This window comes from Arachis ipaensis, chromosome B6 (assembly GCF_059453495.1).
Source record: "Arachis ipaensis isolate K30076 ecotype BB chromosome B6, ASM5945349v1, whole genome shotgun sequence".
Classification (NCBI taxonomy): Eukaryota; Viridiplantae; Streptophyta; class Magnoliopsida; order Fabales; family Fabaceae; genus Arachis; species Arachis ipaensis.
The window spans coordinates 140,377,979-140,401,017 of NC_142441.1; the positions used below are offsets into that span (position 1 = coordinate 140,377,979).

The 23,039-nt window shown below is 37.6% G+C and overlaps 2 protein-coding genes across 2 annotated transcripts; one reads left to right on the plus strand and one right to left on the minus strand.

The window, feature by feature from the left end:
- Positions 1-9,747: 9,747 nt before the first annotated feature.
- LOC107605296 (zinc transporter-like protein) lies at positions 9,748-12,654 on the plus strand. Its single transcript, XM_016307134.3, has one exon. The coding sequence runs from the start codon at positions 9,847-9,849 to the stop codon at positions 12,469-12,471; it is 2,625 nt and encodes an 874-aa protein (XP_016162620.1). The 5' UTR covers positions 9,748-9,846; the 3' UTR covers positions 12,472-12,654.
- A 1,224-nt stretch (positions 12,655-13,878) lies between these two features.
- Positions 13,879-14,950, minus strand: LOC107605297 (uncharacterized). Its single transcript, XM_016307135.3, has 2 exons — positions 14,794-14,950; positions 13,879-14,704 (listed from the first exon to the last, which is right to left on the minus strand). Exons 1-2 carry the CDS (start codon positions 14,841-14,843, stop codon positions 14,242-14,244), a joined length of 513 nt encoding a protein of 170 aa, XP_016162621.1. The 5' UTR covers positions 14,844-14,950; the 3' UTR covers positions 13,879-14,241.
- Positions 14,951-23,039: the final 8,089 nt, after the last annotated feature.

The window sequence follows — 23,039 nt, forward strand, 5'->3', positions numbered from 1 at the left end:
AACAAAAGGCGAAGCTGCGGTGATGCAGACCAAAAACTAAAAACCAGGTGTGTAAATATAGCTCAAAATGACTTTCTGTTCTTGGAATGTTAGGGGGTTGCGGGGTGATGATAAGATGAGAATGGTGAAGGACTTAAAATATAAATTTAACTTGAGCATGATAGGCTTGATTGAGACTAAGAGACAGGTTGTGACAAGAATCAACGTTAATAGGTTCTGTGGATGTACTGGGACAGGGTGGGAATATGTAGGGTCGGACGGTGCATCCGGGGGATTGTTGATGATTTGGGATGACACGTTTTTGAATATGAATAACTGCTATAAGGGGGAACGATGGCTATGTGTTGAAGGTGTTTTGCTGAAGAATAGCTTCAACTGTGCTTTTTTCTTGATTTATGGTGCACATAGTAGAGAAGAGAAGAGCCAAGTATGGGAGGAGTTGAGTTACATTGCTGGTCTGTGCTAGGTCCCCTGCTGCTTTATGGGGGATTTTAATGAGATAGTGCATGCAGAGGAATGAAAAGGTACTATTAATTTGCCAGGATATGCACTTAGTGGACTTGCCACTTACAGATCGCAAGTTCACTTGGTTTCGAGGTTGTTCATGCAGTTGCCTTGATAGAGCTTTGGTAAGTGTGGAATGGTTAGAAGAGTTCCCTGAGACTCGATTACAAGGAGGGTCAAGAGGCTTGTCAGACCACTGCCTTATTATTGTGGAGGAGCAGAGGATGAAGGGAGATCCTAGACCCTTTAGGAGTCTTGACGCGTGGTTCATACATGACGGCTTCCTTCGAATGGTTAAGGAGGAATGGAGAGGTTTAGGGGAGTTGCAATTCATAGATAAGTTGAAGGAACTAACGGATCCGTTGAGAAGCTGGCACAAGCACAATTTTGGTGAGATGAAGAATAAGATCTTGAAGTTTGAGGAAGAGATCAAAAAGGTCGATGATATGGTAAGTTCTGGTGAAACGATGCTACTATGGAGGCTAGAAGGAAGGCACTAGTTACCTGCTGCGAGTGATGGTATGTGAGAAAAGAAATCCACTGGAAGTAAATGTCTCGATCTCAGCATGCTAAGGACATGGACAGAAACACAAGGAACTTCCATAATTTAGCGTCGTCAAGAAGAAGGAATAATAGGATTGATAATCTGGTAGTCAATGGCAGACTGATAAGGAACTAAGCTAGAATTAAAGTAGCTATTAGAGAGTTTTATAAAGATCTGTATCGTCAGGAGAGCTCTCCTTTGCTGGGGTTCAGAGATGGTCTGGTGGGAAGGATAGATGAGGAAGAATCAGTGTCTTTGGAGGTGATGCCATCAGCTGAGGAAATTAGACAGGCAGTGTGGGATTGTGAGTCCTCGAAGACGCCGGGATGTGATGGGTTCAACATGAACTTCATTAAGCGATGCTGGGATGAGATTGGCACGGAGTTCACGGGAGCTGTTATGGGGTTTTTTCAGACAGTCAGGCTACCCGCAGATTCCAATATTATGTGGGTGGCGCTGGCCCCGAAGTTCACTGGTGCGAAGGAGATGAAAGATCTCAAGCCTATTAGTATGGTTGGGTGTGTGTATAAGGTCATTTCAAAGGTACTTGTTAGGAGGATGAGAGCAGTGATGCCTGGGCTAGTAGGGGAGACACAGAGTACTTTTGTGCAAGGTAGAAGAATCCATGATGGGGCTCTCATAGCATGTGAAACGATGCATTGCCTCAAAAGGATAAAGGGGAAGGCAGCCATAATCAAGTTAGATTTCCAAAAGGCTTATGATAGAGTCAAGATGGGTTTTGTGGATATTGTGCTGGAGAAGATGGGTTTTGGGCGCAGGTGGAGGACATGGGTTATGGAGTGTGTGACCACAGCTTCGATGTCAGTTTTGATTAATGGGTCACCATCTAAATCGTTTAAAATAGAAAGGAGCTTGAGACAAGGGGACCTGCTCTCTCCATTCTTGTTTGTGCTGGTTGTGGATGTACTGCATAGAATGATTGGTGAGGCAGTCAGGAATGGTCGTATCTCTCCTTTGGTGGTTGGTCGAGACAGGGTGAAACTCTCACACCTCCAATTTCCTGACGACACTATCCTGTTTTATCCACCAGATGATGAGACTATGCAGAATTACAAGCGGCTGCTGCGCTGGTTTGAGTTAATGTCAGGGCTCAGTATCAACTTCGACAAGTCCAGCTTGATTTCACTCAATTGTGAAGAGCAGTGGGTACAACGTATGTGTAGGTTATGGGGTTGTAAGGAAGGTACCCTCCCTGTTAAATACCTTGGAGTCCCCTTAGGAGCTAATCCAAGGTTGGTTAAGACCTGGAAGCCTATCATTGATAAGGTGGAGGAGAAACTAAGCCTCTGGAAAGCTAAGGTGCTAAACAAAGCGGAGAAGCTGGTGCTTATAAAATCTGTCTTGAATAGTCTGCCAGTATATTACTTGAGCCTATACAAGATGCCAAAGGCGATTGCAGAGAAGCTGATTTCCCTACAAAGAAGATTTCTGTGGAGCAAGGAAGATGGGAGACAGGGCATGGTGTTGGTGAAATGGGAGTTGGTGCAGGCCCCTAAAAAATTCGGAGGGCTGGAAGTTGGAGATGCTATGGTTCGGATCACCGTACTGTTGTTTAAGTGGTGGTGGCGCTTTGCGAAGGAAGAGTGCCCATTGTGGAAGAAGGTGGTCTGTTAATGTAATAACTTGAGGCTGAATGAGTTACTATCCTCAAATCTTGCCTATTAGAGTGGGACCTTGGAAGGATATATGCCATATAGAATTCAAGGAGCAGCATCTGAGGGATAAGGTGATTACAGGTCTGGCGATGGAGGTTGGTGACGGATGAAGGATTCGGTTTTGGGAGGATGTTTGGTTGTATTGTGGTTCCTTGAAAGACCGGTTCCCCAGGCTCTTCTCTATTTCAAACCAATGTGGGTTGGCTATTGGGGACTGTGGGTTTTGGGATGGGCTAGACTGGGTATGAAACTTCCAATGAAGGCGTGAGCTTTTCCAGTGGGAGTTAGAACTCCTAAGTCAGTTACATGAGGTGTTGAGACCTGTGAGGTTAGCGAATAATAGGGAGGATAGAGTCGTGTGAAAATATGATAGACTTGGAATTTTTTCGACTAACTCCTTTGTGCAGGTAATACAAGAAGGAATGCTATCAGAGGATGTTACCAGTTACAGTTTCACGAAGACCATATGGAAAGGGTTGGCCCCACCAAGAGTGGAGCTGTTTGTTTGGTTTGTCCTGGTAGGCAAGGTGAATACAAAGGAACCGCTAAGCCGGCTCGGGGTTATTGACCAGGACGATAAGCGTTGTGTCTTATGTAATAAGGAGGATGAGCTGATCCACCACTTGTTCCTTGGCTGTGATTTTGCTTGGCAGGTGTGGAGTGCATGGATATCTGCGTTTGGCCGGCCATGGGCTTTCCTGGAGTTATTAAAGGACCATTTTCTAAGTTGGACAGATGAGCCGCGGAGAAAGGAGGACCGAAAGCAGCACCTGAGATGTTTCTGCGCGATCATTTGGCACATTTGGCTTGAACGAAATCGGAGGCTCTTTCAGAATGAAGGTAAAGGCGTAGAAGAGATCATCACAATGGCCGCCCTAAGTTGTGACGAGTGGAGAGGCAAGCGTCCCTAGGGTTGTTGATGGCTATGCCGGAGATGACATGGGGATGTTGGATATTTGGGTTAGGATTTTTAGGGAGTTGTCTGTCTTCTAGTTTATGTTTGACCCTATATGCTCCACCTTAGTGTGTTGAGCTCTTTTAATTTTCAAAAGAAAATATATAAGAATACACACAAGATCACTAGAACAAGAAACTAGGAACAACTTGATAACTAATTCATCTAAACAAAAATTCATAATCACAAAATTTAAATGATTCAACAATGAAAAGAAAATGAACAAGAACTCGCCAGTCAGTAGATATAGGTTGGCAGCTATTATTGTTGGTTGCTTCCTTGTTGCGAAGGGTTATTGAAGTCTTGTAGCCTCGAAAGTGTTGTCTTCTTCGTTGCTTCTTAAATTAATATCTTTAAGTTCATTCTGTTGACAAGACAAAAACTAATAACAGAAATAATAAATAAAATGAGCATCAATAAGAAAAAGAAAATCAATAACAGAAATAGTAAAAAATTATTCCCGCTTATTACCTAAAATCAAGGTGTATTTGGATTTGGATGTGAAGTTCAGACATTTTTGAGTGAGAATTTTGACTTATTCATTGATATGATGATTTGTCTAACGTTTTCGTTTGGACAGTAATAAAAATACCTGCAAAAAAATACAATATTTAAGTTAGTAAGAACTTTAGTAGAATTGAATGATATTGGATTAAAAAATGTGTATATTGAAATATTTGCAAGCCATGAACCTAATTTTTTATGAAAAAAATAAAGTGGGTTGGACTTATGTTATATAGGCCCAGATATAAACAAAAATCAGTAATAATATAAAAAATAAAGTAGTATCAAGGACAAGATAATTTCTGTTGGAATCATAGTGTTGATGAAGAATTTACAGTAGCTAGTGCCTATAAGATTCTAGCTGGGATAATAAACAAAAAGCATATCCTGTGGCAAAAACTTTGAAAATGGAAATGACAAGAAAGAATAAAGGGTTTGCATGGCAAATGGCACACAACAGACTTTTTACGGACAAGTAGAAGGGCTAGAATGATGAATATGGGTGATTCGTGTCATAATTACCCAGAATAAACTGAGACAACAATACATGCATTAAGAGACTACCTTAAGACAACAAGAGTGTGGATACAAATGCTAAATCCCGGAACTTTTTTGGATTAGAATTAGAGGATTAGATGGTTAATAATATGAGCAACAGATATGGGAAGGACTTTCAATGTAAATGGGCATATGTCTTTTTAACTACTTGCTGGTGGATCTAGAAATAGAGATGTCAGGAGATTTTCAACCCTCTATACTCCAGATCTAACAATCCTAAATTCTAAATACTAGAATACATTACAAAAAATAAGCAAACACTCATAAATAAAAAACAATCACATATAGTAAGAACAACAACAAAAGAGATACAGATAAATTGAAAACTACCACCGCAGGGGTGGATCAAACTTAATACAGATAGAACATCTAACAACCAAAGACAAAGAGCAGGATGCGGATGTGTGTTGCGTACTTACTTGGGAGAGTGGATTGTTGGATTTGAAGCTAACACAGGTTATTGCAGCGCAGAGCAAGCGGAGATGCTTGGGATTCTCCATGGGTTGCGGATGACTTGAAATATGGGTATGCCCCGAGTCATCATGAAAAATGATGTAGAAGAAGTACTCAGGTCTATCACAAAAAATAATGAAATTAATTAGATCCATCATGAGATAATAAGAGAAATTGTTAAGATAAAACAAAGACCGTGGGAACTAAGTTCTGCCATATTTATAGAGAAGCCAATCGAAGCGCAAATTGGTTGGCAAGGAAGAGCTTGGATGGTGACTTAGGATTTAGGTTCCTGTATATAGCTCTCAAGAATTTAGAAACGCTATTACAAGAAGATGTTCAGGAAATTGTTGTACTCATCCATTCGTACTATTAATGTAGTTCAAGAGTGTAGATTATATTTTCTTTCTTGGGCCTAGGCCTATTTTATTACAAAAAAAAGTTTAGTATCACATGAGCAATAAAAGAAAAATCAAAAAAAAAAAATATACCTTATCTAAAGTTAATATCTTACATCATCAATTCTCCTAAAAATTATGAGTGCAATAATAAAAGATAAATATCATAAATTCTTAATCATTAAATGATCAATTAATAAAAATTTTCAAAAATAATTTAGATAAAATCTCATTTTTTGGAATAAATTTAACTTTTAACCTTTGTTATTTTTTTTTATTTTTTTTTACTAAAGATAGGAGACTCGAACCCACAACTTCTTAATTAAGATAAAAAATAATGTTATACATTTAAATTTGTTTATAAATTAAGTCTAATTAAATGTTAATCATAATTAATTTTTCATATTTAGCCGTGTAAGAGAGAGAGCCTGTAACAGACTTATTAGGGGTGAGCACGGGTAGCAGGTACCCAATTACCCGTCTAAACTCGAATCGAACCAATTAAATTGGTTCTAAAACCAACGGGTAATCGGGTCTAATCCGAACTAAATTGATGGCCTTTGTTAGTGATTGGTTCGAGTATCGGTTATGGGGGTGGGGAACCCGACCAACCGGCAAATTCGATCATATATTAATTAAATAAATAAAATAAAAAATATATATATGACTTTTTTATTAGACAATAATTATTTATTATTAACATGTTTAGATTTTAATGAATTTAGTTTTTAATGTATTTAGTGTTTAACATGTTTGGATTATTTCTATCGATGTTACATGTTTATTGTACTTATTAAATTTTTAAGACATTCTTTATAAATTTTAAGATTATCGAATACTCAATTATCCAAACCGAATAAATTCATTCTTAATAAATTTGGTTTTATTCGGCTACATATAAAAAAAACCGTAAATTCAAACCAAATCAAACTAATTACATTTTAATCAGTGTAATTAGTTTAATAACACGCTTGTGCAGGAGGAACTTCTATGGTTTCAAAAATCCAGAGAGCAGTGGGTAAAATTTGGGGATAGAAATACCAAGTTCTTTCATGTCCAGACTCTTGTGCGGAGAAAGCATAATAAGATTCATGGTCTCTTTCTTCAAGATGGGGTGTGGGAAACGGACCCAGATGTCCTTAGAAGGGAAGTTGAATCCTTCTATAAACGCCTATTCTGCCAGTCGGAGGATGTAGACTTAGGTTGTCTTGGTGATGTGCCACTGCCTTCCCTGAATGATGAAGCCTGTTGTAGCCTCACAGCGCCAGTTACTCTGGAAGAAGTTAAGTCGGCTGTTTTCAGTATGCATTCTTTTAAGGCGCCGGGCCCTGATGGGTTTCAGGCTTTCTTCTTTAAAGAATACTGGAAGATTGTTGGTTTTGATGTTTGGACTATGGTTCGTCATGCGTTCTCTGGTTTGGATATGGATCCAAGGATGATGGAAACTCTTGTGGTTCTTATTCCGAAGGTAGAAAACCCGGTTTTCATGAAGGATTTCCGACCAATTAGTCTCTGTAATGTGGTTTACAAAGTTATAACGAAGGTCCTGGTCAATAGACTTCGTCCCCATCTCAAAGAGATTATTGGGCCCCTTCAAGGAGGGTTTATCCCGGGGAGAGGAACCCCTGACAACATCATTGTAGCACAAGAGGTTCTCCATTTCATGAAGAAGACAAAGTCAAAGAAAGGCACCCTGGCCTTTAAGATTGATTTGGAGAAAGCGTACGATAGAGTGGATTGGGGATTTCTGAAACAAACCCTGGTGAGTTTTGGCTTTCCTCCTCCGACAGTCAATCTGATTATGCGTTGTGTCACTGCTTCCTCACTGTCTATCCTCTGGAATGGGGATAGATTAAATAGCTTTACTCCGAGCAGGGGTCTTAGGCAAGGAGATCCTATATCACCGTATCTGTTTGTGTTGTGTATGGAGAGATTGTCCTGTTCTATTAATCAGCAAGTTGGTAAGGGCGTGTGGAAGCCAGTTGCGGTTTCTAGAGGGGGTCCAAGAATTTCTCATTTGATGTTTGCCGATGATTTGCTTCTTTTCTGTAAAGCTGAAAAACAGCAAGTTCAAACTGTAATGGTAGCTTTGGAAAATTTCTGCAGAGCCTCTGGGATGAAGGTTAATGTGGAAAAATCTAAAGCGCTATGCTCCAAGAATGTTTCAGCGACAAGAAAAGAGATTTTCACTGGAGTCTCCTCCATCAGATTCGTTCAGAACTTGGGCAAGTATTTAGGGGTGAACCTTAATCACTCTCGGGTGACACGCGCAACTTTCAACGATGTTTTGGACAAGATTCGGGGAAGGCTAGCCAGCTGGAAAGGAAGATTGCTTAATAAGGCAGGCAGACTCTGTTTGCTCAACTCGGTAGTGACTGCGATTCCTACTTATCGCATGCAAGTATCTCTCTTCCCTAAAGGGGTAACTAATAAGATAGAATCCATGATGCGAAACTTTCTATGGAAGGGTCAAGCTGATGGTAGAGGCCTGAATCTAGTTAACTGGAAAGTGTTGGTCACTCCTAAGAAGTTTGGAGGTCTGGGAATTAGAGATCCCTTTTGTGCCAATATTGCTCTTCTTGGAAAACTAGTTTGGCAACTTTTTCACCATCCCAACAAGCTATGGGTTCAACTGTTGACGGAAAAATACCATTCTTCTAAGGATGATTGTTTTAGTCGGTCTCGAGGAAGTGGATCTTATGTTTGGAAGAGTATATGTCGAGCTTGGGATATCCTAAAGGATGGTTTTAGTTGGTGCATTGGGAATTTGGAACAGAACTTTTGGTTTTCTAAATGGAGAAGAGAGGGGCGACTGTGTCAGGAGATGGATTATGTTCACATTTCTGATTCGGATCTCAGGATCTTGGACCTTTGGTCATCTGGACAGTGGAACCTTGAGAATATCTATTCTCCTCTGAATCAGTCTCTGCAGAGCAACATTAATTCTTACAACCCAGATGTTCAAGCTGGTTCAGAGGTCGGTTGGTGTTGGACTGGTGCGGCCTCAAAGGTTTATGATGCTCATAGTGGTTATTTATGGTTCAGTAAGAAGATGTTTAGTTGGGAGGATAGGGGTAATTGGCTTTGGCTTTGGCGTCAACATGTTCCGGAAAAGAACAAATTTTTGGCCTGGCTATGTCTTCGGGAGGCTCTTCCTACTGCTGCATTTCATTTTAGAAGGGGCATTTCGCACACGGATAGCTGTCCACGATGTTTCTCAAGTCAGGAGTCGGTTTTACATTGTATTCGGGATTGTCCAAAAGCCCAACTTGTTTGGCAAGCTTTAGGGATCTCCGATCAACCAGTGGATTTGATTAGTTGGTTCTTACATAATAGCAAACAGCGCCCCTTTAGATTCTTTTCTGGTCTCTGGTGGATTTGGTGTTCGAGAAACAACGAGATCTTTCATCCTCACGAGCATTGGACCACAGATAAGGTGATTGGTATGGCTTTGTCCTTAGAAAAGGAGCTCCGAAATATTTTTGAGTTGCAACGACTATCTATCCCCTCAACCATCAGTGGCTCTTGGATTCCACCCTCAGTGGGTACCTTTAAGATTAATTGTGATGCTAGCTATCCTGCCAGTGGTGCTCGAGTTGGTTTTGCTTGTGTTAGCAGAGATTGGAAGGGAAGGTGGCAACGAGGCTGTCTGGGAACAATTGAGAGTCGTAGCATTTTGCAAGGAGAGTTGTTTGCTATTTGGAGAGGCTTTCTTTTAGCATGGGACTCGGGACAAAGAGACATTATATGTGAGACAGACTGTGTGGAGGCTTTTACTATTGTCAATAATTTACAAGATTGCTCTGGGTTTACTGATCCTTTGGTGTTAAAAATCCGAGATATCATGTCTTGGAAATGGCGTGTTGATCTTCGGTTGATCTTGAGAGATGCAAATACAGTAGCAGACATCATGGCAAAGACTACAATGAGGATTATTTCTCCCCAAATGGAGCTTCCATTGCCTTGGAAGGAGTTTGAGAGTAGTATTCAGCGGGACTGCCTTTCTTAAGCAGTTTCTTTTTTTTTTTTCTTTCTTAATTTTTGTTTATTTTTCTTTTAAGTCACAAAAAAAAAAAATCAGTTCAATTTTAATTTTACCATAAACTCGAACTAAACCGACCGTGCTCACCCTACTTACAGTATAGGTTTGTACTAAGCTCTCCGCATCCGATCAGATCGTCCCCTCTCAGGCTCTCACTATCACTTTCACTCTATTCCATTTCTTTCCACTTACGAACTGAACCTCTCCCCACCATGGCCAACCACCACCACCATCATCATCAACGACCGCATCGCCTCTCAGTTCCACCGCGCTCCACCTCCCCCACCACCTTCAGCTCCAGTCCCACACGCTACCCTTCGTTCCCATACACTTCTTCCTCATCGACCCCAACCGCAACCCCATCCAAAACCCGTCTCTCCACCATCCCCTCCTTCAAATCCTCATCCAAATCCAAATCGTCCCTCTCCTTCCTCTTCCTCCTCCTCCTCTCCCTCCGCTCCCTCTACTCCCTCCTCCCTTTTCTCCGCTCCTCCCCTTCCTTCTCCCTCTTCCCCTTCTCCTTCCTCCTCTCCCTCCTCTCCTTCCTCTTAACCCTCTCCTTCTCCCTCTTCTCCTCCCACTCTTCTCTCTTCTTCTCTTCTTCCAATTCCTTAGACCCTTTCAACCAACACAAACCCAAACAGCCTCTTCTTGCGCTTTCTTCTTTAACACACTCTCAGCAGAGGCTTCTTGTCGCAAAATCAGTCCTTCTCGCTCTTGTTTTTCTCCTCCGCTTCCAGGCTCTCCGCTACTGCGGCACCGCCGCCACCATCCTCGCCGAGTTCACCGGGACCGTGGCTGCGCGGTTCTTTGCAGAGCGGAGGACTCAGAACTGGAACCGGTGGCGAAAATTGCGTGGCTTCGGAACTCTGATTTTGGGATTGTTTATGCTGGCTTTTGGTTGGGATAAAGAAGAGTGCTTCCCTTTGTCTAACAAATTGGGGAAGATGATTCTCCCGAGCGAAAGCTGTGTGGCGATTTGGCCAATGCTGCTTCCATTTGTGGCTGGGTTTATCGGTTGTTACGAAAGGATTTCGATGGATTGGGGAACGATTAGGCAGCTAGGTCAAAAACGGGTACGGCTAATTACTCTGTTTTTCACTACAATTGTGCTTCTTGTTCCTGCTCTAGTTAGTTTTTTCGTGTTTGAATCTGAAGAAGATAGTGTTTCCTTTGGGGATTTGGCTTGGCCTTTGGTTAATACTGTTGCGTTCGCTGTGATTTTGAGTGAGAACTACACCAATGATGAGAAGCTGGTGAGTTCTAAGGACACTCAAAGGGAGTATTTGGTCACTTTTGTGTGTATATTATTATTGCAGCTTTTCTATTTCCCCGAACTTTCGCTTTGGGGTTTGTTGCTTTGTGGTTTATTGCTGTACATTGCTGTTAGAGACTTAGATCCTTTTCGCCATGATGTTGCTGGATCTAGTGAGGAGTCCTCGGAGTTCTTGTCAGATATGATTATGAAGCCTATTAGGCATATTTTGAGCGAGAGGAAATCGCGGAAAATCGCGCTCTTTCTCTTGATCAACACTGGGTATATGGTTGTGGAATTTGTTGCAGGTTTTATGAGTAATAGTCTTGGGCTGATATCGGATGCGTGTCACATGTTGTTTGATTGTGCTGCTTTGGCCATTGGGCTGTATGCTTCATATATATCTCGTTTACCTGCAAATAATTACTATTACTATGGCCGCGGAAGGTTTGAAGTTCTGTCGGGGTATGCAAATGCTGTTTTTCTTGTTCTTGTGGGAGCATTGATAGTGGTGGAGTCTTTTGAGAGGATATTGGATCCTCAAGAAATATCAACGAGTAGTTTGTTAGTTGTGTCTATCGGAGGGCTTTTAGTCAATGTGATTGGCTTGATATTTTTTCATGAGGAACATCATCATGCCCATGGAGGGTCTGGATCATGCTCTCACTCTCACTCTCACTCTCACTCGCACTCGCACTCGCACTCGCACTCAGAGTTACATACTCATCACTCCCACCATTCCCATGATAAACAACATCACCATGCCATACATGGAAGCAATCAAGAGCGAACTAACGTTTCTGGTGGTTGCCAAGAAAATTCATGCCATGGTGATTCTGGTAATCACCATCACTGCAATCATCCAGTGAAGGGCGACTGTCATGCAGACAGTCATGGGATTCAGAGCATTCAGCATCGTGAGAACACCAACTGCCATGAACATCAACACGAACATCATCATAATCATGACCATCACCATGCTAGCCACCATTGTCATGAAGCTTCAGTTGTTCACTGCTTGGATGTTATTGATGTTGCTAAATCTCATTGTGAAGGAGTGAACTCTACTGGACATTGCGATTCAGAGCTATGGGAATCGTATGCTAAAGCAGAGGAGCAGCGAGAGCACAGCCATCACCATATTGATCACAATATGGAAGGCATATTCTTGCATGTTCTTGCAGACACGATGGGGAGTGTTGGCGTCGTTATATCTACCCTATTAATAAAGTACAAGGGATGGCTTGTTGCTGATCCTGCCTGCTCAATTTTCATTTCGGTTTTAATTGTATCCTCTGTAATACCTTTACTCAGAAATTCGGCCGAAATTTTGCTCCAGAGAGTTCCGAGGGCACATGAGCATGAACTCAAGGATGTGTTAACTGATATATTGAAGATAAAAGGTGTTTCTGGCATTCAAAAGTTTCACGTATGGAGCTTAACAAACACAGATGTAGTTGGGACACTTCATCTACATGTGTCAACAGACAGTGACAAAGTGTCTGCAAAGTCTCAAGTTTCTCGTTTATTGCATAATGCTGGAATCAAGGATTTAACCTTGCAAGTTGAATGTGTTAGATAGTATTTATTTTACATTGAATGTGGTTTACATATTTTTGTGTAAATGTAACCAATTTGCAAGTGCTAGGCTTGTCAAACTGATATTTTAGGTTGTATAGTCTTATTTGTACGAAAAATGAGATTAAGCATCCAAAGGTTAAAGTTCTTAGCTCAAATGTAATCTATCATGGTTTCTCTTGGAAAATCGTCTGCGACTCTTAAGGCAGTTTACTTATTATTACTTTGGAAAAGTCTCATAAAATCAGTCCATAGCATCGGTTTTATGTTCGCCACCAGGCTTGTTTTTGAAGCACTTCATTACCATTTCTCCTTGCAATGATGTGCTGCCTTATTGGATTAGAACAATGATATGATTTTGTCATTTTGATGTATCTTTAATGTTTTACATAAATATCTAATTATACCTAAAAGTTATGATTTGTAATACAACTGTGAAATTACAAGTAGCCACCTATTTGGGGAAGTATTTTTCTCCAAGATGTCTGCTATACATACAAGTCTTTTTAGTTTACAAGTCTCACAAGCTCAACAAAATACACGTATTACACTCCCACATTCAAGAGTAAATAAACGCACGTTATTCAACCACTTCCTGTTTCCAAAGCGCGCTACTCACTATGCATTATGAACGACTCTTCTTCTTTCTCTATGAAAACGAGTTTCTTGCCAAATTTGAAGATAATGAAACTTCAGAAATACACCCAAACGATTACAGAAATACATTCACCCAAAATTCATTGAAGTACACCTTATGCATAATTCAGAACTCTTTCTCTTTCTCCTCTTGATGTCAAAAAACAATGGAAATCGAGAATAACGAAGAAAGAAAACAGAGAGAAAAGCACGTAAATGAAGAAAGAGAAAGAGAAAGTAAGAAACGAAAGAAAAGAAGAAGAAGAAGAGGAAGAGGAAGAAGAACATACAACAAGAAGAAGGAGGTGCAGTGAAAGCGTGCAGTAACAGTTCGAAACGCGTTAATATAAATAACTTATAAAGATTTGTATAAAAAAACGCTTGTAGGTAGAGAATTATTCTTTCTCCAATCCCATTCCTTTATCGAACTCTTGTCCGCCTATTTGTCTCCATTACACAAAAATATGCAATTAACAATACAAAACTATTCTTAACATAGTTAATTAGACTTCAACTAAAGACTTCAATTAACAGATCCATTCCCTCAATCCCTATACATAAACAAAAATCTCTTAGACAAAATTTCTATACATAAATGTTACAACCAGCTTCCACGTTGGGCCAGGACGCGCATAAACGGTCCATTTAAGGACGTATACGCCCAAATCAGAACCATATCCCACAAAGTAAGGCAGAATCAAACAGAGATTTTCTTCAAATCTCTGGTCACCAAAGGCTATAAATACTAAATTACAAAAAAAAAAAAAAAAGGCTATAAATACTAGGGGACAACTCCCCTCCTCAAGTATATTTTCTAACCCTAATCCTAGTATCGCTTAGATCTCAAACTCAGTTGATTGTCGGAGTCCTTGCAAGGTACACTACTCCCATCCAGCTCCGAAGTGATGGTTGATTAGTGACTCTCCTTCTCAACCCCCTTTTATCACTGTTAGTAGTTCTAGACCAGAACAATAAACAACACATCTCTTTAATCTGCTGCTACTTCTCTTTCTCCACAGATAGCCTAATAATAGAAGAACATCAAGCCAACTAGAAAACCAACGTGCAAGTAACCAATACCAACGTGTAATTTGTTATATTAAAGTTTCCTCATGTTGCTAGCAATAGTAATGGTACACTAGACTGGCAAGCGTTTTTCTTCTCTGCTAAAATAGCTTCTTATGGTATCAACGGTTTGAGAAAACACCTGATGAAAACATTGGCACATTTCTTCATAGGAATCCAATGTTGCTTTCAGAAAACAAATGCTCCAAAGTACCAACTTCAAATACCCAAACCAGGGCATTATGATTATAGTGAGCAACACAGCCTCAAGAGCTCCCATAAGCACAGTGAAGCGTTTCGCAATCGAAACGAAGCTATGTTTACGTACCTCAAGATTGAATTCACCAATCAACATGATGGAATAAAGGGATAGCACCATAGAAGCTGCCCACATAATCTGGTAGTGTTCTTCGAATGGCGACACGTTCTTCGATTGGAATCGAACTTGGAGGTATCCACCTAATGTGGATATGACAAAGATTACAACGCCGTTCAATGGGGACGGGAAACTCACTCCTTGGTAAGAGCTTGCTTCACTGGAAAACACATAATGCATACGTTAAGTTCATAAAAAGTTGTGATATTATAAAATGATGAACTTGAAGAACATTACAAAGGGACAAACCTTTCAACTGATTCTTGACTCCTTGGATGAATTTCACTATCTGGCATCATCTTTCCCTTTCTCTTGTTGAAAGCTGAAGAAATCTGCAATGGTGAGGCAAAGTGAACTTATTATAGTTGCTGTAAAGGAGAGAAAATATAAAGATAAAGATTCTCTGTAAAGGAGACTTCGTGTGTGAATATGTATAGTTGCAAAGTGAACTTGGAGAAAACAGAATATCGATTCGGAAACATTTCAGGTGCACCGAGAGTACCGGTGCTCCAATTATTTTAACTGTTGATCTGAATTATAAAAAATATATATAATATATATTAATTGAAATCAACGGTTAAAATAACTGGTGCACCGGTACTCCCCGGTGCACTTGAAATGTTTCCTATGGATTCAAGTGAATGGGTTAACCATACACTGATTAACGCAACTTACAAGTTTATATATAATTATATATATGATCACATCTAACTATGGTTAACACAACTCTAATTACTAAACTGAGTAAGTTAATTTAACCAGCAACTTACAAGTATATATTATAGGAAAGGTTTCACCTGTTCCAATGTACTTTAGTCAGTTAATTTGACTCTGTTACAACACTTTTTTTTCTTTTGACAGTAAAAAGCCCTACATTTTTGTTAGATAACTTCGACTTTTTGTTGAGATGTTAATGGGAAAACAAGTTGGAGAGATGGAGTAAAGAAAATGCTTAAACATGATGCAGTGATTGAAATTATAAGTAATTTGATTTAATTGAATGCAAAATGAGTGATAAAAAAGTCAGTTAACCAATTGTGTCATTTTAATTCTTTTCAAAGTCACTATACAAGACAAATAGTAACCTTTTCTCCAACGTTGATAATTTTCCTGTTATGGTTAACACAGCTCTAACTAAATTAAGTCGGTTAACTTAACCAGCTTTCTAACTAATCAGTGTCAGAGTGGCACTCTCTCTAACTTTTCTAAAACTGCCATAACTAGTAACTAACCAACTTAACTAACCAAATCTGCCTTATCACTAACGAATTTCATTCCCTTTCTCTTGTTGAAAGTGAATTTTCAATGTCAAGTTATTATTTGTCAAACTTTGTATATACTTAACTCGTGGTGTGATTGGAAGTACCGCAATTATTTATTTACACGGTAGAAATGGAAATGTAGAAGGAAATTCCAAATGAGTAGTAAAGATTTATAATAAGTCAAAAGGTTTAGGGCATTTTGCGGCACGCAACTCTTCTAGTGGTTGGACCAAGCTTCCTTGGTACTTCCTTTTACTTACTAACAGAATAAGGAGAGTGAAAAGATAGGGAGATTCTTATTCTTAACGAAATCTTGATCAGAATTCAATCATAGCTTTAAAAAAACTTTAAAAATAGAAAATAAACTACTACAATGACTTAATTTATTATAATAGTTAAAAAGTTAAGTGTGGAATTTTAAAAAACTATCATGACTAATTATGGCTTATTTTTGTAGCACATGTTATGTATGCATTAAGAGTGTGGCTTATGTAAATTTACTTTGGTAAATTATTACTTGGGAGTTGGGATGATCTGAGCCGGCTATGTAGACTCTCTTGTTATCTGCGGTTGAAATAATCATTTATTATTCTTTGTTTGACGATTCTTTTACGGTGATATTAAAGAAACAATAGTTAAAGTTATTTTATATTTATCATAATATTTAAAATTTTATGTATATAATATCTATAATTATATATTTATTATACTTAAAATTATATAATTATTTTAATAATAATTAATAAATATTAAATAAAATAATTTTATATTATTTAAGCTGATTTTTTATTGTCTTTTAAAAATTATTTTTTTATTTGGATAATTCCTATATTTCATTGTCTCTATTTTAGATGAACCATGCATGTTAGATGACCTACAATCATTGGTGGAGCTTTAGGTTGGCAATGCTGGCAAATGGCTATGGCTCCCCCAATATTTTCAAAAATTATATATATATATATATATATATATATATATATATATATATATATATATATATATATATATATATATATATATATATATGTGTGTGTGTGTGTGTGTGTAGGTGTGTGCGTGTATGTGTGTGATAGAATAAAAATCTATATAATTTATTTGGTCAATATATTAGAATTATATTTTTCTTTTATGAATTTGTGGGTTTAAATTCTATTTCAATAATTTTTAAATTTTTTTTAGATTTTATCTTGTAATAGATAAATAATTTGATGATTTGATTAATAAGTATCATATTTATAAATATTTTAAAAAAATAAAAACTTTTATGACCTGTCAACGAATAATTTCTTTCAAATTGTATGCAGGTTTTGGGTATAATGAGTGTAAATTATACATATGTATACAAATCGATATAATATAAACAATTTGGTATATTAGTTAACTATTGGCAAAACTTATTCGCTGTCTAAAGTTTTTCATTTAAATACTCAAGTTTATAAAACAAATTTGCTTTAACAAGTCTTTGTGAATACAATGCAAGTTCGCATGTTATTTACTTGAAAGGCTTTTCCCACTCGCTTTGGGTTTGAGAAAAATATCTCTTCTACAAAATGGACATAATAATCACGTAGCATAATTCTGGATGCATTTTTGTATATGTGGTATGAGATTGATTGCTTTCACATTTCAATAGACAAGTTGTGTTGTTTGTTTTGACTAAGTTGCTAAGCTTAAACTTATAAAGCAAGTTAGAAAATGTTATCTATTTTATATTCCATTTTGCCATACCACTTCGGTGGTTTGACTGGTTTCTTAACGCGGAAATGCAGGGAAAGAAAAATAAATTGTGCCAAATTTTTTTTACTTGACAAGAAAGAAATCAGGAAGCGGTATCTCTTCAAGACAAGGCTTTATCTATTCTAGAAAGATGAATTCTAAGAATGTATACTTTATGTTTATTTCGGCTATATATAGTAACTATGTAAATATTATTAGAATTAAAAGGACTTTTGTTAAGTAGATAATAGCTTTTGTGAACAATATGAATAATGAGTTTTAAAATTGGCCCAATAAAATAAAAACACACTACACCCAAGTTACTCACCTAAATTTTAATATTAGGATAACCATTCGCACACATAGTAAATTGAACATCTAATATATCTATTGTTCATATTATTTAGTATTTTCATTGTCTATTTATACTTTTCTAAATTAAAATTACATTTTTTTTTTATATTTTAGTAACACTTTTTGAAGTAATATTTTTTAAAATATTATAGTCGCCCTAACATAATCATACTAAAATACTTGGTTGCACCGCCACCACATTTGCCTCTCAATGTTAAGAGACTGATGAATTTTAAGAACCAGATGGTGACCAGATTATTCACATGAGGGCTTTCATCCTAAACTAAGAAAAAGGGCTCTAAGCAATCACAAATTACATTCCAAAAGTCAAAAGTTCCAAGTTCCAATGCAAGCATGAAGAAACAGAAGACCTCACAACATATGGAAAATGTCATACCAAAAGACGCTAGAAAAGAAAAGGGAGGATCTAGTGCATGCAACATTTCACCCAATTACTCTATGATTATCCCACACCAAGCAACGAAAGTTCGCCATTCCTTCCTTAGTTTTGAGTTTTCGATCAAATCATCACCACTTTCTTAGTCCACTGATTCTCTAGATGAAGAACATTGATTTGGTGTGAAATCCCCAAAAATAAATTAAAAAATTTAAAGCATCCCATATCGTATCTAGGATTTAAAGTTATAAAAAAAAAAAATTAGTCACCAGATTTCCATGGGATTAATTACATGAATTTTTTTTTTAAACAGTATCATCTTTCAATTCGACAAACTAATGATTAATTCGTTGCAAATTTAAATTATATTTAAAGATTTACTGCTAACCAATAAATTGCTGAATATTTAAGGCGAGATTCAAACTCTAACACCTTTTTAAGCAGATAAATAAATTGACTATTCGATAAAATCCAAGTTGATTGGATTAGGCGTAGTAATGAAATTATCCCCTATTAATAATTGATGTTTTAGTAAGTGTGGTAACTATTGTGTTGTTATAAAGAGTGGAATTAGTGTTGAAGTTTAATTGTAATTGAAGCACAGGAGAACATATAGTAATAATACTACATCTATTAGCATATATATATATATATATATATATATATATGAACAGAAATTAGCATTGTGCATTGCTTCACGTTCTGATCAAACCACTGAAATCTTTGTCCATTCATTAGATTATTTTTTGAAATTTTCAATTGATGAGCTATAATAAAGAGCCGTGGAATTTATCTTATTTAACAACATTTTACAACATTTGGTTGTACACTTAACTACTATCGATTTTCAGAAAGTACGATTGGGCAATTGAAGTAGACAACAATATAAAGTAAAAACATCATAAAACAAAAGCGTTGAGGGGCACCTAAAACCAACGGAAATCACTACAAATCTAATGATTAAAGTGCTCAAATAACCTTCCTGTATTCATTCAAGGATTATTTAAATGTAAACACTAACAAAGCTATAAAAAAATATTTACTAATATTAATATTTACTAATCTTATAAAATAACTAAATAAGGAAGATAAAATAAAGAAATATAAATGAAAGACTCTAGTATTAATATTTACTAATATTAATATTATTCTACCATAATAACTATGATTTATATATTAATACTATATTTGTAATATGAAGAGAAAGAAAAGCTTCGTAGAGAGAGAAGAAATACTTTTATTGATATGTGTATTTGCCTGAGGCTTATGGTCCTATTTATATGCATACAGAAAGATAACTTTTTCAACCTTATTAAATACATTCTCTCTTGAGAATGCGAGCTTCACATGGGAATGGGCATCCACGTCCCATTCTTATCACAATACTCCCCTTGGATGCCCATTTAGGATAATTGCTTCGTTAAAACCTTACTAAAGAAAAATCCAGTAGGAAAAAAACCTTAGTGAAGGAAAAAGAGTACAATATCTTTTGTGACGGGGACTGCCTCATTAAAAATCTTGTCAAGAAAAATCCAATGGGAAAAAAACCTGACCAAGGGAAAAAGAGTACAGTCTCCCCCTCATGCCGATATCATTTAATGTCTCGAAATCGGCGCATCCCAATCTCATGTACCAATCTTTCAAATGAGGATTTTGGGAGTGACTTTGTAAATAAATCTACCAGATTATCACTTGAGCGGATCTGTTGGATATCAATTGTCCCTTGATTTTGAAGATCATGAGTGAAGAAGAATTTGGGAGAAATATGCTTTGTTCTATCACCTTTGATGTATCCGCCTTTAAGCTGAGCAATGCATACTGTATTATCTTCAAACAGGACAGTTGGAGCTATCTTATGATCAATCAGTCCACATGATGACAGAATATATTGAATCAGACTCCTCAGCCAAAAACACTCACGACTAGCTTCATGAATCGCCAGTATTTCAGCATGATTAGAGGAGGTTGCTGTTATCGTCTGTTTCGTGGACCTCCATGATATAGCTGTACCACCATATGTGAACAGGTATCCTGTTTGAGATCTCCCTTTATGTGAATCAAACAAGTATCCGGCATCTGCATAGCCAACTAGTTGTGACTTGGATCCATAGGGATAAAACAATCCCATATCAACCGCTCCATGAAGATATCGAAAAATTTGTTTGATTCCACTCCAATGTCTTCTGGTTGGAGAGGAACTATATCTTGCTAGTAAATTCACCGCGAATGATATGTCAGGTCGCGTATTATTAGCAAGGTACATTAGCGCTCCAATGGCACTAAGATATGGTACTTCAGGACCAAGGATATCTTCATTCTCTTCTTTAGGGCGGAATTGATCATTTTCCACATCCAAAGATCTTACGATCATTGGTGTACTTAATGGATGTGACTTATCCATATAAAATCTCTTCAAAATCTTTTCTGTGTATGTTGTTTGATGAATAAATATCCCACTTTTTATATGCTAGATCTGTAGGCTGAGACAAAACTTAGTCTTTCCAAGATCTTTCATCTCAAACTCTTCTTTTAGAGTTTTTATAATTGTTGGAATCTCTTCAAGAGTCCCAATGATATTTAAATCATCAACTTACACAGCAATTATAATGAATCTAGATGCAGTTTTTTTATGAAAACACATGGACAGATATCATCATTCTTGAATTCATTTTTGGCCAAATACTCAGTAAGACGATTATACCACATTCGTCCAGATTGCTTTAGACCATATAAAGATCTTTGCAATTTAACTGAGTATAACCCTTGCGAATATTCACTGGATGGTTTAGATATCTTTAGTCCTTCAGGGACTTTCATATAGATATCTCGATCTAATGAGCCGTACAAATAGGCTGTTACCACATCCATTAAATGTATATGCAGTTTATGATATACAGATAAACTGACCAAATAACGCAATATTATCGCATCCACTACAGGGGAATACGTTTCTTCATAATCTATACCGGACCTTTGTGAAAAACCTTGTGCCACAAGTCGGGCTTTGTAGCGCACAACTTCATTTTTCTCATTTCGTTTTCTCACAAATACCCATCGGTATCCAACAGGTTTTACATCTGCAGGTGTACGGACTACAGGTCCAAAGACTTCACGTTTTGCGAGTGAGTCTAATTCAGACTTCATGGCTTCTTCCCATTTTGGCCAATCATTCCTTTGTCGACATTCTTCGACTGATCTTGGCTCAAGATCCTTACTTTCATGCATGATATTTAATGCCACATTATATGCAAATATTTCATTGACAATTGTCTTATTTCGGTCCCATTTCTCTCCTATAAAGACATAATTTATCGAGATCTCGTCATTTTCACAATTTTCAGGTACCTGAACGTCTTTTGGCGTTAAAATTATATCAGAATTTTGGACAACTGCAGGTGTCTTTACTGTGTCTTTTTCAACAGGAATAGTATTTACCTCTTTTCTCTGTCGAGGATTTTTATCTTTGGAACCGACAGGACTGCCACGCTTCTGGCGTGTATTTGCTTCAGTGGCTATTTGTCCTACTGGGACATCAATTCGAATTGGGGCATTTTTCGCCCTGTCACGCTTCTGGCATGAATTTGCTTCAGTGGCTACTTGTCCTACTGGGACATCGATTCGAATTGGGGCATTTTCTACTGGTATATAAGATTTTGTTATCCTCTTTGTATCAGAAAATGTATCAGGCAATTCATTTGCTATTCTTTCCAAATGTATAATCTTTTGAACTTCTAGTTCACATTGCCCTGATCGAGGATCTAAATGCATCAACGATGATGCATTCCAATTAAGTTCCTTTTCAGGAAGCTTATTCTCTCCCCCTAATGTTGGAAATTTTGATTCATCAAAATGACAATATGCAAACCGGGCTTTAAATACATCTCCCGTTTGTATCTCAAGATATCTCACTATAGAGGGAGAATCATATCCAACATATATCCCCAATTTTTTTGGGGTCTCGTTTTGGTGCGATTAGGTGGTGCAATGGGAACATATATCGCACATCCAAATATTCTTAAATGGGAGACATTTGGCTGCTGGCCAAAAGCTAATTGCATAGGAGAGAACTGATGGTAACTCGTTGGTCTCAAACGAATAAGTGTTGCGGCATGTAAAATAGCATGCCCCCAAATTGAGGTTGGGAGATTTGTTCTCATAAACAGGGGTCTAGCAATTAATTGGAGGCGCTTAATAAGTGATTCTGCTAACCCATTTTGTGTGTGAACATAAGCTACTGGATGTTCAACACTTATTCCATTAGCCATACAATAAGCATCAAAATCTTGAGAAGTAAATTCACCAGCATTATCAAGACGAATTGCTTTAATTGAAATTTCTGGAAATTGTGCTTTTAATTGAATAATTTGAGCCAGTAATCTCGCAAACGCCAGGTTGCGAGAAGATAATAAGCACACATGAGACCATCTCGAAGATGCGTCTATCAGGACCATAAAATATCTAAAAGATCCACATGGTGGATGAATATGTCCACATATATCACCTTGAATCCTTTCTAGGAATTCAGGGGACTCAAATCCAATCTTTACTGGTGATGGCCTTAAAATTAACTTCCCTTGAGAACGTGCAGCACAACAAAATTCACTAGATTTAAGAATCTTCTGGTTCTTTAGTGAATGTCCATGGGAGTTTTCAATAATTCTCCTCATCATGGTTGTTTCCGGATGACCCAATCTATCATGCCAAGTTATGAATTCATTTGGGCTAGTAAACTTCTGGTTTACAATGGCATGTGATTCAATTGCACT

What these genes read in the sequence shown, in the direction of transcription:
- LOC107605296 (XM_016307134.3), top strand. Translation starts at nt 9,847, where the DNA reads ATGGCCAACCACCACCACCATCATCATCAACGACCGCATCGCCTCTCA.
- LOC107605297 (XM_016307135.3), bottom strand. Translation starts at nt 14,843, where the DNA reads ATGATGCCAGATAGTGAAATTCATCCAAGGAGTCAAGAATCAGTTGAA. An exon ending in AGTCAAGAATCAGTTGAAAG is followed by an intron (nt 14,705 to 14,793) that starts GTTTGTCCCTTT and finishes TGTGTTTTCCAG; the next exon opens with TGAAGCAAGCTCTTACCAAG.